The 14,639-nt window shown below is 38.6% G+C and overlaps 1 protein-coding gene across 1 annotated transcript; it reads left to right on the top strand.

Annotated features, from left to right (window-relative positions):
* Nucleotides 1–2,616: 2,616 nt before the first annotated feature.
* LOC117420618 (complexin-4-like) lies at nt 2,617–14,251 on the top strand. The gene is made up of 3 exons (XM_059024745.1): nt 2,617–3,274; nt 10,459–10,546; nt 13,688–14,251. Exons 1-3 carry the CDS (start codon nt 3,108–3,110, stop codon nt 13,913–13,915), a joined length of 483 nt encoding a protein of 160 aa, XP_058880728.1. The 5' UTR covers nt 2,617–3,107; the 3' UTR covers nt 13,916–14,251.
* Nucleotides 14,252–14,639: the final 388 nt, after the last annotated feature.

Raw genomic sequence — 14,639 nt, 5'->3', positions numbered from 1 at the left:
AGAAGGACTGAACAAAAAGCTTGATGACCTGTTCAATGAAGAAAAGTAAAGGTTTTTTTTTTTTTTTTTAAATCAATTGCCATTTTAAATTTTAATTTCCAAATTTCCACAAGTCTCAAAGAACTGCAGAAATGTGTTATTTTAAGAACATGCTTAGGGGACCTCTTTCAAGCTGGATTAAGGACTAGACTTCTGTCTGTAAAAGGGGCACTGTATGGTTGATGCACTTATTACCTAACCAATCAGTACGCTGATTGAATGGGATGTGCACACTGAGTTTCCACAGGTTGTTCTGAGCTAACTTATTACTGGGTGTACGTGGGAGGTTAGGATTGGTGATCTGAGCTGGCGGGATCCAATTGGTGAGAGCAATAGGACTGCATAAAAGAGAGAAGTATTTGGGTTTAGGGGAGATGCTAACTGGTTGTAAACAAACCTGTATGGACAGAGCTTCATTCACAATAATCCAACAACTGATTGTTAAGGCACTGGGCACTCCTACAATTAACAATCTGCTACTCCTTGGAGTTAAAAAGAAATCTGGAGTGTTTATTTATTCAAGGGCTGCCACACTAATTACAGTAGTGCACTGTTTTGTTATAATATTTATAGAAAGCTCTTTCTCTCTACATAAGAAAATGAAACTGCCGTAATCCATTTGAAAATACTTTTATTAATGATGAAGACTGAAGAAGGAAAGTCTTTAACTCCAATAGGCTTGAATGGTACGCTTTAATGTTGTATATTATAGACATGTTACTACATTTTATTTATGGTGTCAAAGTTACCTGTTATCAATCATCAGAGGCAGTCATTCAAATAAACAAAAGGAGAGAAACAACAAATTGATTTACTGCTTTATTATGCCATGCTATAAATACAACTGCCTTGCTTTTACTTTAGGTTGCTGGTACCAACATTGCTTCACTAGCTTTCATAATAACAAAATGAAAGCCAGTTGAGTCTTCCGGACAACTAATCCTTGACTGATAGACACGTCTGAAGAGGATTAAACAGCAGCGTCAAAGGTACCCAAGCATCTGTCACATAATCATGATTTTTCTTTATGGTACGTATTGCTCTGCAATTTGTTACAAAACTTTTGAGAAATTTAAACGTGGTTATTTGGTTCAGATGGCTACCATAAAATATTATATGGATAAGACAAATTTTAAAAATGCTACAGCAATATTATTTGCAATTAAGATGGAGACTCTTCATGGTAATGCAAAACGACTGCTGCTGATGAATAGGAAAATATCTGTAAACGCTATAATTAAATAGTTTTCCCAAGATGGACAGACTCTAGTCCTACATTTGAATTCAAACAGCAACATGCCTTTGCCAGCCTTTGCCCATCCGTGTTTCTGGTCAGGGCAGAGGAGCTTGATAATGAAGGGAATTATCCTGAGTCAAATAGTCAGCCAATAAACAAGATGGATCCAGTCACATGACCTATTTTCAGCTATAGCCGCAATGTGACGATGCTTTCAAGGGAGCAGAACATTAGAAGTGCAGGTTCTAGGGGGGCTCCCGAGTGGCGCATCCAGTAAAGGCGCTCCTCGCAGGATGTGCCCTATAGCCTGGAGATTGCTGGTTCGAATCCAGGCTATGTCACAGCTGACCGTGACCGAGAGTTCCTAGGGGGCGGCGCACAATTGGCTAAGCGCTGCCCGGGTAGGGAGGGCTTAGGTCGGCAGGGGAATCCACGGCTCACCGCGCATCAGCGACACCTGTGGCCGATAGGGCGCCTGTGGCTCTGCAGCGGAGCCGCCAGATCTGTGTTGTCCTCCGGCACTATAGGTCTGGTAGCATTGCTGTGGATCTGCAGTGCGAAAAATGATGGCTTGGAAGGAGCACGTTTCGGAGGACGCGTGTTTCAGCCTCCGTTTCCTGAGTCGGCGGGGGGGTTGCGAGCGGTGAGCCGGGGATACAGATAATAATTGGGCATGCTAAATTGGGGTGAAAACCGGGGTAAAAATAATTGGCGACGACTAAATTAAAAAAAAAAAAAAAAGTGCAGGTTCTTGAGATACAGTTATAGTGACAGGTATAAATATTGGTAATTTGTGCAGTAAATGTGTTGATTATTGTGGACCACTTTCTACACTATTTGAAATGTCCAATTCAAATGTCATATCCCTGATGGAATCCATATACCGAATAGGAACTGCCAAACATTTAATTTTGTGACTGTCTTGGGTGGATTGTCTCAAAGTTTGTTTTACTGCTACGGTAAACAGTGCTGTTTAGGTTATTATGATGGTATAAAGATGCCACATGCCCTGTAATTAAACATGAAATATTTACTAATGATTCCTAGATATCATTAAAACATGATGAAACACAAGCAAACAAGTATGTCATTCCCTAAGCAAAATATTTTAGGAGACAATCTGAAGCTGTTGAACTGTTTGTTTTATATTGTTTACGTATTTTTGTATTCAACACATAATTGTGATTTTAATATATACAAGAATGGACATCTATTGAAAGTGTGTGTTTGCGCATGTGTGTTTGTTTTTAACTTTCTCTCTTCAACGTCATGTAATCCCTGATGAGGGAGTGTCCAGCTCCAGTGAGATAAACAAGCATAATCCTCTATTTCTCTTTCTAGCACAGTGGTATATATAAATAAATCTCTTTGGACTATTCCTGCAGGCACGTGGGTTTTCTATTAAATAACCTGATTAACTTTAATTGGTGGTGTAGAACAGGCATAGAAACAATTCTAGGCTTCTAGAACAAAAACAAACTAAACAACTTTACCAGTGTGAAGACCATTCCTGCAGCTGATAGTGTTAGAATGGTAGTGAGGGATAATACTATGGAAACTCAGCAGTAGTGAAAAATGATTTTGGTTTTCAGAGTAATCTAAACCATCTGCCTCTAGAAACAGGAGAGTTCGATGTTTAATCCAGATTATAGCTGGTAAAACAGTTTTTTTGGCTTCCACTCTCCACTGTCACTGTGCCCTTGACGAGACGTCCAGGCAGCAGACTTGATTCAGAGGCTCCCATTGGACTGTGTTAAAGAAACCGAACCAGGGGGGTCATAAAAAGGAGTTCATTCTTTTTTTAAAAAAGCGGGCCGAGTCATCGAGCAGAATGTCTTTCCTTTTGAAAAGCATGGTGAGCAGTCAGGTGAAAAACCTGGGTCTAGGAGGGGGTGAGGAGGAGAAAAAAGATAATGGGGCTGCTGCAGACCCAGCTGCAGCTGCAGGCATGACCCGGGAGGAATATGAGGAGTACCAGAAGCAGGTGGTGGAGGAGAAGTAAGTGCAATTTGTTCATTTATCTGTGCTAAGGGATTCAGGAAGAAGGGGCATCCATAGACATCCCTTAGCATGGGGTTTAGGTATGGCGGATATTGGTTCCTAATAGATATGTTCAGGGAGTATGTTGATATGTCATCAAAGTAAAAGTGGTAACTGGTGTAACATTAAAGAGAAACAATTTAGAGAAAAAAAAAGATGTTTCTGTTTTTTTTTCTAAACCTGTGAAATGTGTGTCAGAAAGTGTACTGTTCTACTCAACTACAATCTGAAATGATAGATCAGATTCCCATTCCCTTTCCGTATTTGACATTTTTACAAACTGCAGACAAAACACCCCTACGCACACTCTGTTGCTGTTGGTCTTGTGACGTGGGGCTGGAAATCATTACCCATACCCTCTTCTCATTTGGCAGATATGGAAGCCTTTTTGCCAGAACACACATCAGAGTTAAATTAGCTGAATTATATAAAAAAAAAATCTGTGGCTAATTTCAGTCAAATTTTAATAGAAATCTCACTAACAGAGATATTATGTCTGCAACTTCCTTCTCGTGTTATCCCATTGAAAGCCCTGGGACAAGATAACATCTGGTGCATACTTAATAATCAGTGAAAATCACATGACTTGTTCTCTTATCTGTTGTGCTTAAGTCAATAAAAGAGATTTTTCTACATAATTACATTTATCACAAAGCGTAAATTAGTACAGTTTTCATTGTGTTTTTTTTTTCCTTTTAGTGCTTGGTTAGTTTAAAAATCCTTTTATCAGCAGCACAATCTGATCCTGTCCTATCCTAGGAGATTTTATAAATCCCTGTCAATGGGTCAGATTGGAGCAAAGTAATGCATTTTCATACCCTGCTGATTTAGCAGGCACATGATGCATGATAAAGCTTTTCCTGGTCTGATTAAATGGAAAATAACTGGACAAATGCTACTTCATCTTCCAGCTGCCATGGAATAAAATATCTACAAATCCTGTATGCTGAAAATTTGAAAAAAAAGGTTGTGGCATCACTTTGTAATGCATTCTTATATTTATTATGTAATTGTTCTCTTACGTAATAGTTAAAAGAATTTGGAGATGAGAGTTGGAGACAAACATTTATATAAAAGATTAGTAGATTAGTACAATATGGGTCTTGATTTTAGACCAAATCAGGGTTAGGGGGTTTTAATTTATCTGGATGTTTTGTTTCTTTATTTTCAATCAGATGAGAGCAGTTTGTCTTTAAAACCAGAACCTTCAATGGTAACAATCTATAACCAGGTATCTGGTAACATATAGTAATACTATATCAACAGAAATGTAGAATTTAATTTTGTACAACATTTTTTATATTTGCTTAGAAACTGCTTCCTCCTCCTCTCTGTCTTACTAACATACTTACCTCATGACTTGAAGGTCACATATTCAAAACCTTTACAGCGGGAACCCCCACTGGGAAACATCAACCCTGCATGAGATTTGGAGGCACAGTGGATATGCTTTTTACAATATATTGTTATATGTACAATACAGCACACATGAGCTCATGGACCTAAATGTACAGTGCCTATAGAAAGTCTACACACCCTTTCAAAATTGTCACCTTTTGTTGCCTTATAGCCTGGAATTAAAATGCATTAAAATATTTTTTTTTTCATTGATCTACACATCCTACCCCACAACTTCCAAGTGAAAAAAATATTCTAGAAATTTGTAGAAAATTAATTAAAAACAAAAACTGAAATAGCTTGGTTGGATAAGTGTCCACCCCCCTTGTAATAGCAATCCTAAATTAGCTCAGGGGTAACCAATCGCCTTCAAAATCACACACCAAGTTAAGTGGCCTCCACCGGTGTTAAATTGTAGTGATTCACATGATTTCAGGATAAATTCAGCAGTTCCTGTAGGTTCCCTCTGCTGGGTAGTATATTTCAAAGCAAAGACTCAACCATGAGCACCAAGGCGCTTTCAAAAGAACTCCGGGACAAAGTTGTTGAAAGGCACAGATCAGGGGATGGGTATAAAAAAATATCAAAGGCCTTGAATATCCCTTGGAGCACGGTCAAGATGATTATTAAGAAGTGGAAGGTGTATGGCACCACCAAGACCCTGCCTAGATCAGGCCGTCCCTCCAAACTGGATGACCAAGCAAGAAGGATACTGATCAGAGAGGATACCAAGAGGTCAATGGCAACTTTGCAAAAGCTACAGACTTTTATGGCAAAGACTGGTCAAAGTGTGCATGTGACAACAATATCCCAAGCACTCCTCAAATCTGACCTGTATTTTACTCAAGAAAGACCACCTTGAATCCCGTTTGAAGTATGCAGAAAAATACTCAGGAGATTTTGTGGTCTGACGAAACTAAAATTGAACTTTTTGGCCTAAATTCAAAGTGTTATGTTTGGCACAAACCCAACACAGCGCATCACCCAAAGAACACCATCCCTACTGTGAAGCATGGTGGTGGCAGCATCATGTTATGGGGATGTTTCTCATCGGCAGGGACTGGCGCACTTGTCAGGATAGAAGGGAAAATGAATGGAGCAAATTACAGAGAAGTCCTTGAGGAAAACCTGCTGCCCTCTGCAAGAAAGCTGAAACTGGAATGGAAGTTCACCTTTCAGCATGACAACGACCCAAAGCACACAGCCAAAGCTACACTGGAGTGGCTAAGGAACAAAAAGGTAAATGTCCTTGAGTGGCCCAGTCAGAGCCCCGACCTAAATCCAATTGAAAATTTGTGGCATTACTTGAAGATTGCTGTCCATCAACGCTCCCCAACGAACGTGACAGAGCTTTATCAGTTTTATAAAGAGGAATGGTCAAATATTGCCACATCTAGGTGTGCAAAGTTGGTAGAGACCTATCCCAACAGACTCACAGCTGTAATTGCTGCCAAAGGTGCTTCCACCAAGTATTAACTCAGTGGGGTGGAGACTTATCCAATTATGATCTTTCAGTTTTGTATTTTTAATATATAATTTTTTTCTCAATAAAAACTTTTTTCCCCTTAACAGTGTAGAGTATGGTGTGTAGATAAGTGGAGAAATTCCTCATTTAAATGCATGAAACTCTGAGGCACTGACGCAACAAAATTTGAAAAAAGTTCAAGTGGGTGTAGACTTTCTATAGGCACTGTACAACAACATCCAAGGAAACTATCTTACCACCCTACACATAAGAACATAAGAACATAAGAAAGTTTACAAACGAGAGGAGGCCATTCAGCCCATCTTGCTCGTTTGGTTGTTAGTAGCCTTTTGATCCCAGAATCTCATCAAGCAGCTTCTTGAAGGATCCCAGGGTGTCAGCTTCAGAAACATGGTGTTCTTGATACTACACAAACATGTAATATCAAGAACACCATGTCAATGTATGAAAAGTCTGATCCAGCCTTTAATTATATTTCCATGACAAAGTAGTGGGTTTGAATCCTACTGCTGCCACCAGATTATTATTGTTTCAAAATAATTAATATTCTGCCAAGGCTCTGGGGTTATTTCATCTCTTTACTAGATAGCTGTCAGATGTATACAACTCCACAGCTGGTACAGGTCACTCCATCGATCCTCTCTAAATCTAACCCTAAAACAATCAATCCCTGAACTGCTCACTGGAGCTTATTGAATATTCACTGAACCCACATGAAAGAAGATTTTAATTATGTTCTGATTTACAAATCACATATTGTTTTATGTGTTCTCAGTTAACATCTTCATATATCATAAAAAGAATGTAATATGTAGGGGCTTCCGAGTGGCGCATCCAGTAAAGGCGCTCCGCGTGGAGTGCAGGATGCACCCTATAGCCTGGATGTCGCCAGTTCTGGTCCAGGCTATTCCACTGCTGGCTGTGGATGGGAACTCCCAGGGAGCGACGCACAATTGGCCCAGCGCCACCCGTGGTGGGGAGGGTTTAGGTCAGCCAGGGTGTCCTCGGCTCACCGCGCACCAGCGACCCCTGTAGACTGGCCGGGTGTCTGTGAGCCTGCCTGCAAGAGGCCCAGAGATGCGTGGTATCCGAGGTAGCTGCATGGCGAGCCTGCAGAGTGAAAAGAAGCGGACGGCTGACGACACACATTTCGGAGGACGCGTGTGTTCATCTTCGTCTCTCCCAAGTCAGTGTGGGGGTTGCAGCGGTGAGCCAGGCTTAAAATTGGGCATTTCAAATTGGGGAGAAAATGGGGTAAAAAAAACAATTGCTGATTCCAAATTAAAAAAAAAAAGTAATATGATAGTCATGGCCATTAAAAACAAACGATGGTCACTAAAACAATCAGTCACCATTTATAGACAGCACCTTTGTAGACTTAGTAAAGTATGTTTCAAAGCTATTTTCAAAATGTCCGCTCTAGTGCACTGATAGTGTAAGGATTATTGTCCACATTGTCAAACAGGTAACACAGCAATAACGATCCATTATGTGGTATGGAACAGAAAAGCCAGAGCACTTGTTGTTATGGTTTTTTTTTCTAATTTCTCTTCCTGCAGTGACTTAGAGGACAGATCTCAAACCCCAGTGCACTAGAGCGGACATTTTTAAAAGTGCTTTGAAAAGGACTTGAAAGTTATAAGTGTAAAAAGTTGTCAGGATGTTAACAATGAAAAGAAAAATTACAGGTACGTTATTTAAACAGTTGTAGCAACACATAGGGACATAAAATGTTATATATACTGAAACCCTGCTACTTACTCTTTTATTAGTATTATTTATTTCTTAGCAGACAATTGTTACAAGATATCACATTATTTTTGCATACAATTACCCATTTATACAGTTGGGTTTTTACTGGAGCAATCTAGGTAAAGTACCTTGCTCAAGGGTACAGCAGCAGTGTCCCCCACCTGGGATTGAACCCACGACCCTCTGGTCAAGAGTCCAGAGCCCTAACCACTTCTCAAAATCACTTGTCTGCATGAATTGTGGGATTTAACTTGACAAAGAAATACCTATCACAGTATGTATGGTGGTCCTAAAGCAGGTCTAAGGAAAGTTCACATGTATATGACAAATTAATTACATTTTCTAATTTTGCGACATATTTTCAATTTTCATTATCAGTTTACGGAATCTGTACGGCAGTATCACAGTAAAATTTGTCAGCACCACAAATGAAACAAGAAGTTATTGCCATTGTTTGGTACTTAATTGTAAAGGTTAGGTAAAGGTTTCTTGTTGTGAAATTAACAGGCTTGTTTGGTTTAATTTAACACCTGTGACAAATACATTTTAAAGGATCAGAAAACACGAGTATCTTCACACCCCGAGTTATAATCAGTTTAAAAAAAGTTTTACCTCTCTATGAATTATCAGCACTGCATTTCAGTTTGCTTTCATCCTCCCCACACCATCTCACTTTTTGACCTCAGCATGCACAGTGGCAAAATCCATAAAATTCGTAAGACTTTTGTAAAAGTCAACATATATTTTACAGTCTCAGCAAAATGTTATAAATATCTCAGAAGTTTACTCCAGCCTAAAACTCTCAGAATGTGAAAAGGCAAGAACTTTTTATACATCACAGTATATTTCTTGGACAATGATATATTTTCTAAAATATCTGGTGACACAGTAAGTTATACTTTAAAATCGATGAAAATATAGCAATTAATATCTTTTAGGTGAGCAATAGAAATAGGCAGTCAAAATGTGGGAAAATAGCTTCTTTCTTTAAAGAAGTAAAAAATATAGCTGTATCCTGTCTATGCACCAGAGTGACTAGGAAGGCAATTATTGTAGCAAAGTCACTTGTGAAAAGACGCTATGCCCTCTTGCTATGCTTTACCAGCTGTTAAAGGTGGTATTGTACAACCCTCGGCCTATTATATAGTGAGGGAGAACATTTAGGGTTGTTATGTAATGATTTAAGAGGCTGGTAACACTTTAAGAGGTTTAAAATTAAAAAAGGTTAAGCTTGTCACTGCATCAGTATGCCTGACCCTTCCATCCAGTAACTCCTAGTTATTCCTGCACACCAAACTGGTAGAAGTAATCACAGTAATAAACAACAGATCAGAACATTAATGATAATAGTAACCCCTCTCCAATCATATATACCAGAAAACAATACAAACTTCTAATTAACTCATTCTATAAACAATCCATTAAAATATGAACAATGTATTTATTTAAAGCAAGGCTGTCCAACCTTTTTAATTGAGTTCTTAAAGAGCCATGAAAAGAAAACAAAAAAAATCACAAACAAAATACAATTGCTGTTTAACTAGATTTGACATCATGTAGGTGTTTTTCATTAAATCCTATATTATTTGTTGTTTTGCATTCTACCAAAAACTATAGATTGTCCAGCTACATCTAAATCAAAAGAGTCATATTGTGGAGCTCAGTAAGCCTTATAGGGCTCCATCTTTTGGACAGCCTTTATTTAGCCTTTATTAAGCAATTATTTATCTATTGTTTGGAATATTTCCTCATTTTTCATATTGCATGTTTTCTGAATGACATTTATACCAAACAAATAAAGATAAATAAAACTGGAATGTGACATTCTGATTCCCAAAGCAGCTAAGGTAATTTGTTCATTTTATGAAAACACAATAGATTACATGTTCTGTTGAATTCTTAGGATAATATCTGTGCATCAACAGAGTATTTCAATAACTTACCACTTAATGAACATCACTCATGGGAAAACATAACATATATTGTGCATAAACTCCATAATAAAGTCATTAAAGTAATTTAGAATTGGTTAATTTCTATACAGTATTTCAATCGGTTTTATGTGAAAGATGCACTACTTTGTATACTACCATTTATCATGTATTATTGACATGCAACACTTCCGCTGTGGAACAATATGGCTGTTTTCAGTATCTTTGTGTCCTGGCTTTTGTTGCGATTCAGGTCCTTGAAAATGCTCAATTTAAAATGACGCACATGTCAACATTAGGAGGAATTATATTTTTGTGTTGATGCGGCAGCCTTGACATTTCAGTTGTCAATCAGCACTTATTCATTCTTTTGCTTTCGAGGACTCTGTGCCTATATCTAACCAATGACTATCAATACCCAATGATAAAAGTGCCCTTGCTTTGCTAATGTGTTTTAGACTACATTTATGAATGTATTGTTGTAATAACAAAGCATTCATAGCTAGTATACACAACCCTGATAAAAAAAAGTGGTTAACCATTTGTTGCATTGTGTCCCCTTTTGTTGATTGCAGGATGGAAAGAGATGCTGAGTTTGCACATAAGAAAGCAGAAAGAGCAACTCTCAGGGTGCACCTACGAGAAAAGTATAGATTGCCAAAGGTAACCAGCTTTGTTTCCTTTCCCTGTGCTTCTGCTTTTCTGATTGTACCCAGAAAGACTTTGGTTTGGTTTATGTGCAGTTTAGAAACTCCAAATTCTCTCTACATTGTCGTGAGAATGTGACGTGGCACGCACATATCACACACATTCCTCACGCTATCGCAAGTGTGCAGTCAAAACATGGTATGGCTAAAAATAGTGGGTAAATCGCCTTCTCAAACTAAAAAGCAGTGCATGGCAACAAGTTCAAAAGTCTTACCATTTTTCACGAGACTTCAGCAGTGAAGATTCCGTTTGTGACATACCCTAGCACAACTTTCTACGATAACTAAAGGTTGTACCATTCAATTCCTTATTAACAACTGACATCTGCTGAAAGTAGTGCTGGCAAGCTTCTTTGACCAAATAGAAAAATATAAACATAGAGTATGAGGAGTTTACAGACCTCTTCATTGAGTTTTGTTTTATGTAACACCATTTATTCAACATTTCAAATTATTTCTATTTACAGGTGATTCAGAAAGTGCTTTATAGTTTAGTTGTTTTATAAGCAAGGTTATAAAAAAAACACTGAAGTGACTATAAAGAAAAATGCAACCCTTTCCAATAAATAAATAAATACATAAATGAATAAATAACAAAGCCCTTTGCCAAGCATAGAAAGATATATATTTTTTTTTCATCCTTTTTTCATCAGCACTTTTGTTATTTTCTTGTTTGGTGATCGAATAGATGATTGTTTTATGCTTTTCTACCCCTTAGCAATAATACGCCATTCATTTTACTCTAGCCTTAAGTAGCACCATGGGTACCTACGAAGGATAAAAAAGTCATGTTTGTACCCCAAAATTTACTAAATTAGCATAGCTGAGAATTCATACCAGTGGTCTCCTTTATTATTGCTGCAGACTACCTACCTCAGCACCAGGCTTGAGGGTCCATGTATAGAGTTGAAGTCATATCTCTTAAGCCTAATCCATAGAGCAAGATTTGTTTCAGAAGAACAAATATATGAAAAGAAAAAAGTTTTAGTTCCACAAATTTGTTCAAGAAGACTTAACGGGACACGAGCAAGGGTTGTGTGAAGGAAGAACCTTGGGAATTGAAACAGGAGATAAGTGTTTGTGATTTTAGAAAGAGGATAAGGTTTTCCCCTTGGCTAGCAGAGAGCCGTCCTCGCAGAGGTGAGACTGAACCGATCAGCCTCCGAGGCTGGGAAGCAACCATTACTTCCCCCAAAGGGAAATGAAAATAGGATAGCGGGCGAATCGAAAAGATGAAGAGAAGTCCAGAGATCTCCCCAGCTTGGAAAGGTTGCCTAAGCTGAGGGAGGTCAGTGTGGCCGGACTTCCAAAGGTAAGTAGTAATTCAAAGGCGAGAAGAGAGCTTAAAGAAATCGAGGTTAAAGGTTTTTTTTTTAAATCCGATTTAGAATTAAAGACTGGTCTCACCGCTCAGTGGAGGGGAACCCCCCCCCCACCCCCATGGGAGGAAATCTCTGGTGGTCCTGGCAGAGAGGTGGCCTCCATTCCAATACTCTGTTGGGCAAAATAAATATGGAGAGAGAGGGGGCGAATAGTCAAGGAGAACAAATAAGCTGAAGGAACCAGCATATGAATCGGGGAGCCTTCAATAATGCTGTGCTGTAGCAGTGGAGAGAGAACCAGCAGAGGAGGAGGCCGATCTGGAACTAGTAGCAGGGTGAAGATTGGCAGCTTGGATTAAATCATTGAGGAGCAGGAGGAAAGGGACGCGATGGTGGATGAGCAGAATCCAGCAAAGGTCTTCTGAGAGGGTTGAAATCTTGGGCTGCTGCAACAGACGAAAGCGAGCTGGGTAGCGAAAAAGAATATTATTGCAGCCGTGATGTGAACTAACACTTAGCAGAATGCTAAGTACTATCTGTCTGCATGGACAGTGACCAATATAGGAATGACAAATTGTGTGTTTTTTTTTGTTTGTTTTTTACCTGCACTGTTTATAACTTTCATTAATACGGGCACGGCCTTGTTACTAGTAGTTCGACTCTTCAGTTTGTGTTCTAGTTCTCCACATAGGTGAATAATTGTGCTCCTGTTAAATCGATACCTGCTATGAATTGCATCATATTCTAATGTCGCGATGAGTGATGCATTATCCGATGAAACACTGTCCTGTTAAACACTATTACTGGCACGATAAAGGACGTGGTAAGTTTTATGCATCTGGGGCATCATCTCATGCAGTCTGAATGGTTCTGTCTAATCAAACTATATGAAATGATGACTCTTAACCCTTTGCGGTCCATTGTCGGACCTGGTCCGACATTGCAATTATTCCTATCAGGTCCATTGTCGGACTCTGTCCGACATCATCAAAAAAACGCAAAAAACGGGTTTCTAGTCGTTTCTTCTCCGGAAAAAGCCGAGAAAACCATTCAATGGCCGAGTGGGAGCGACAGGAGCCGAGACAAGCCGAGACAAGCCGAGACAAAAAAAAACCCCAAAAAAGGCGTATCTCATGAATAGTCATACATGCCCCTGGCATTACATAGGGGCGGTCATAAGGAAACAAGCTGGCTGTTATTGAATCAGCGCACAGAGACTATCACGGACATTTGCAGAGCTTTTTTGAGATGTTATAGTAATAAAATAATGACTCGGATTGCATTATTGAGGAGTTTGGTGATAAAACGAGTGATCAGGAGATGAACGATCGGTATGTACGACTATTATTATTATTATTATTTATTTCTTGGCATATGTGAAAGCGAAAAGGGTGGGGCGTGTCTGGAGATGCCTAGTGAGTGCTTTGTTGATATGCAGGGCCTTTTAAACCTGTTTGACTGTGGAAAAAAATACTTTTAAACAGCGCGTCTAAAATTAACTGCGCGTGTGAAAATAAATTGGACCTGACGCGCCTGACGCGCACTTAATAAATGGACTGCAAAGGGTTAAAGTAAGAGGACACCCTACACACAACCTATTAACTTATTTCAAATCACAAAAACAAAGGTTATATTCAGGAACTGCTATTAAACATATAAGGTCCTTTTGTTGAATGAGATGACATGATAAGATGGAATTGTGACTAATCCTTAACAGTTATTGGCGGATTTCTCATTCAAGATTTATTTGTAATTTTTTTTTTTTTTTTTTTTAGAGTGAGCAGGATGAGAATGCAATCCAGATGGCTGGGGATGATGTGGACATACCCGAGGAATTAAGGAAGATGGTGGATGAAGACACTGTTGAGGAGGAAGAGAAAGACTCCATTCTTGGACAGATTCAAAACATCCAAAACATGGACATGGATACGATCAAGGAGAAAGCCCAAGCTACCTTCGCAGAAATGAAGGAGGCAGCAGAACAGAAATGCACAGTAATGTGATCAGAGGAGCCCCTAAACATTCATGTTCTTAATTCATCCTTTTAAAATAAAGTTTAGAGATACTATTAGAAGAGTTGTTTTTTTTCTATGTGCTGTCTGAATAAACAATAATGTTCAGTTGTTTCCCATTTTCTTGACATTAGTATAGCCTAGCTTTATGAAGTTCTTCATTGGGTCAGTTTGAATATTTTCAAGATCATTACATGTAATATTGTGAACTGCAGAACACACAATTAATTTTTATTAATAACAGTATTCTGTAGCAGTACAGTATTATAAGAACATGTAGCTGGGCATGTATAACAAGAGGCCTCATTTATGACAAGAAGCTTTACACTATTAATGTGTTAATAAAATACTACCTTTCTTCTAGACCATTAGTAACACATTTCTAGATATGTTTTATAAACTTAAGTATGACCCCCAGTATCATCACTTGGGATTAATTCAAGATGTGAAGAAAAGAAGAACTGCTTCATCTGCCATTCCACAAATGGTTATTCAAATTTTAATTTATTAACCTGCATATTTTCAGTTTAAATAAGGAAACATTTTATTTTTTGAGCCTTGGGTAAAATTAGTGAGGACTTGGGGGGGTTACAGCCTCTGATTAAATAACTGCGATTTACTACAATAATGAATGTACTCTTGTACACACACAGTGTCCTAATTTGAAGACATTACATCTCACTGTAGCTGTCTGGATGAAATTGTCAGGAATCTT

The sequence above is a fragment of the Acipenser ruthenus genome, chromosome 1 (assembly GCF_902713425.1).
Source record: "Acipenser ruthenus chromosome 1, fAciRut3.2 maternal haplotype, whole genome shotgun sequence".
Lineage (NCBI taxonomy): Eukaryota > Metazoa > Chordata > Actinopteri > Acipenseriformes > Acipenseridae > Acipenser > Acipenser ruthenus.
The sequence above is the reverse complement of the archived record's forward strand: the minus strand, read 5'-3'. Positions and strand labels throughout refer to the sequence as shown.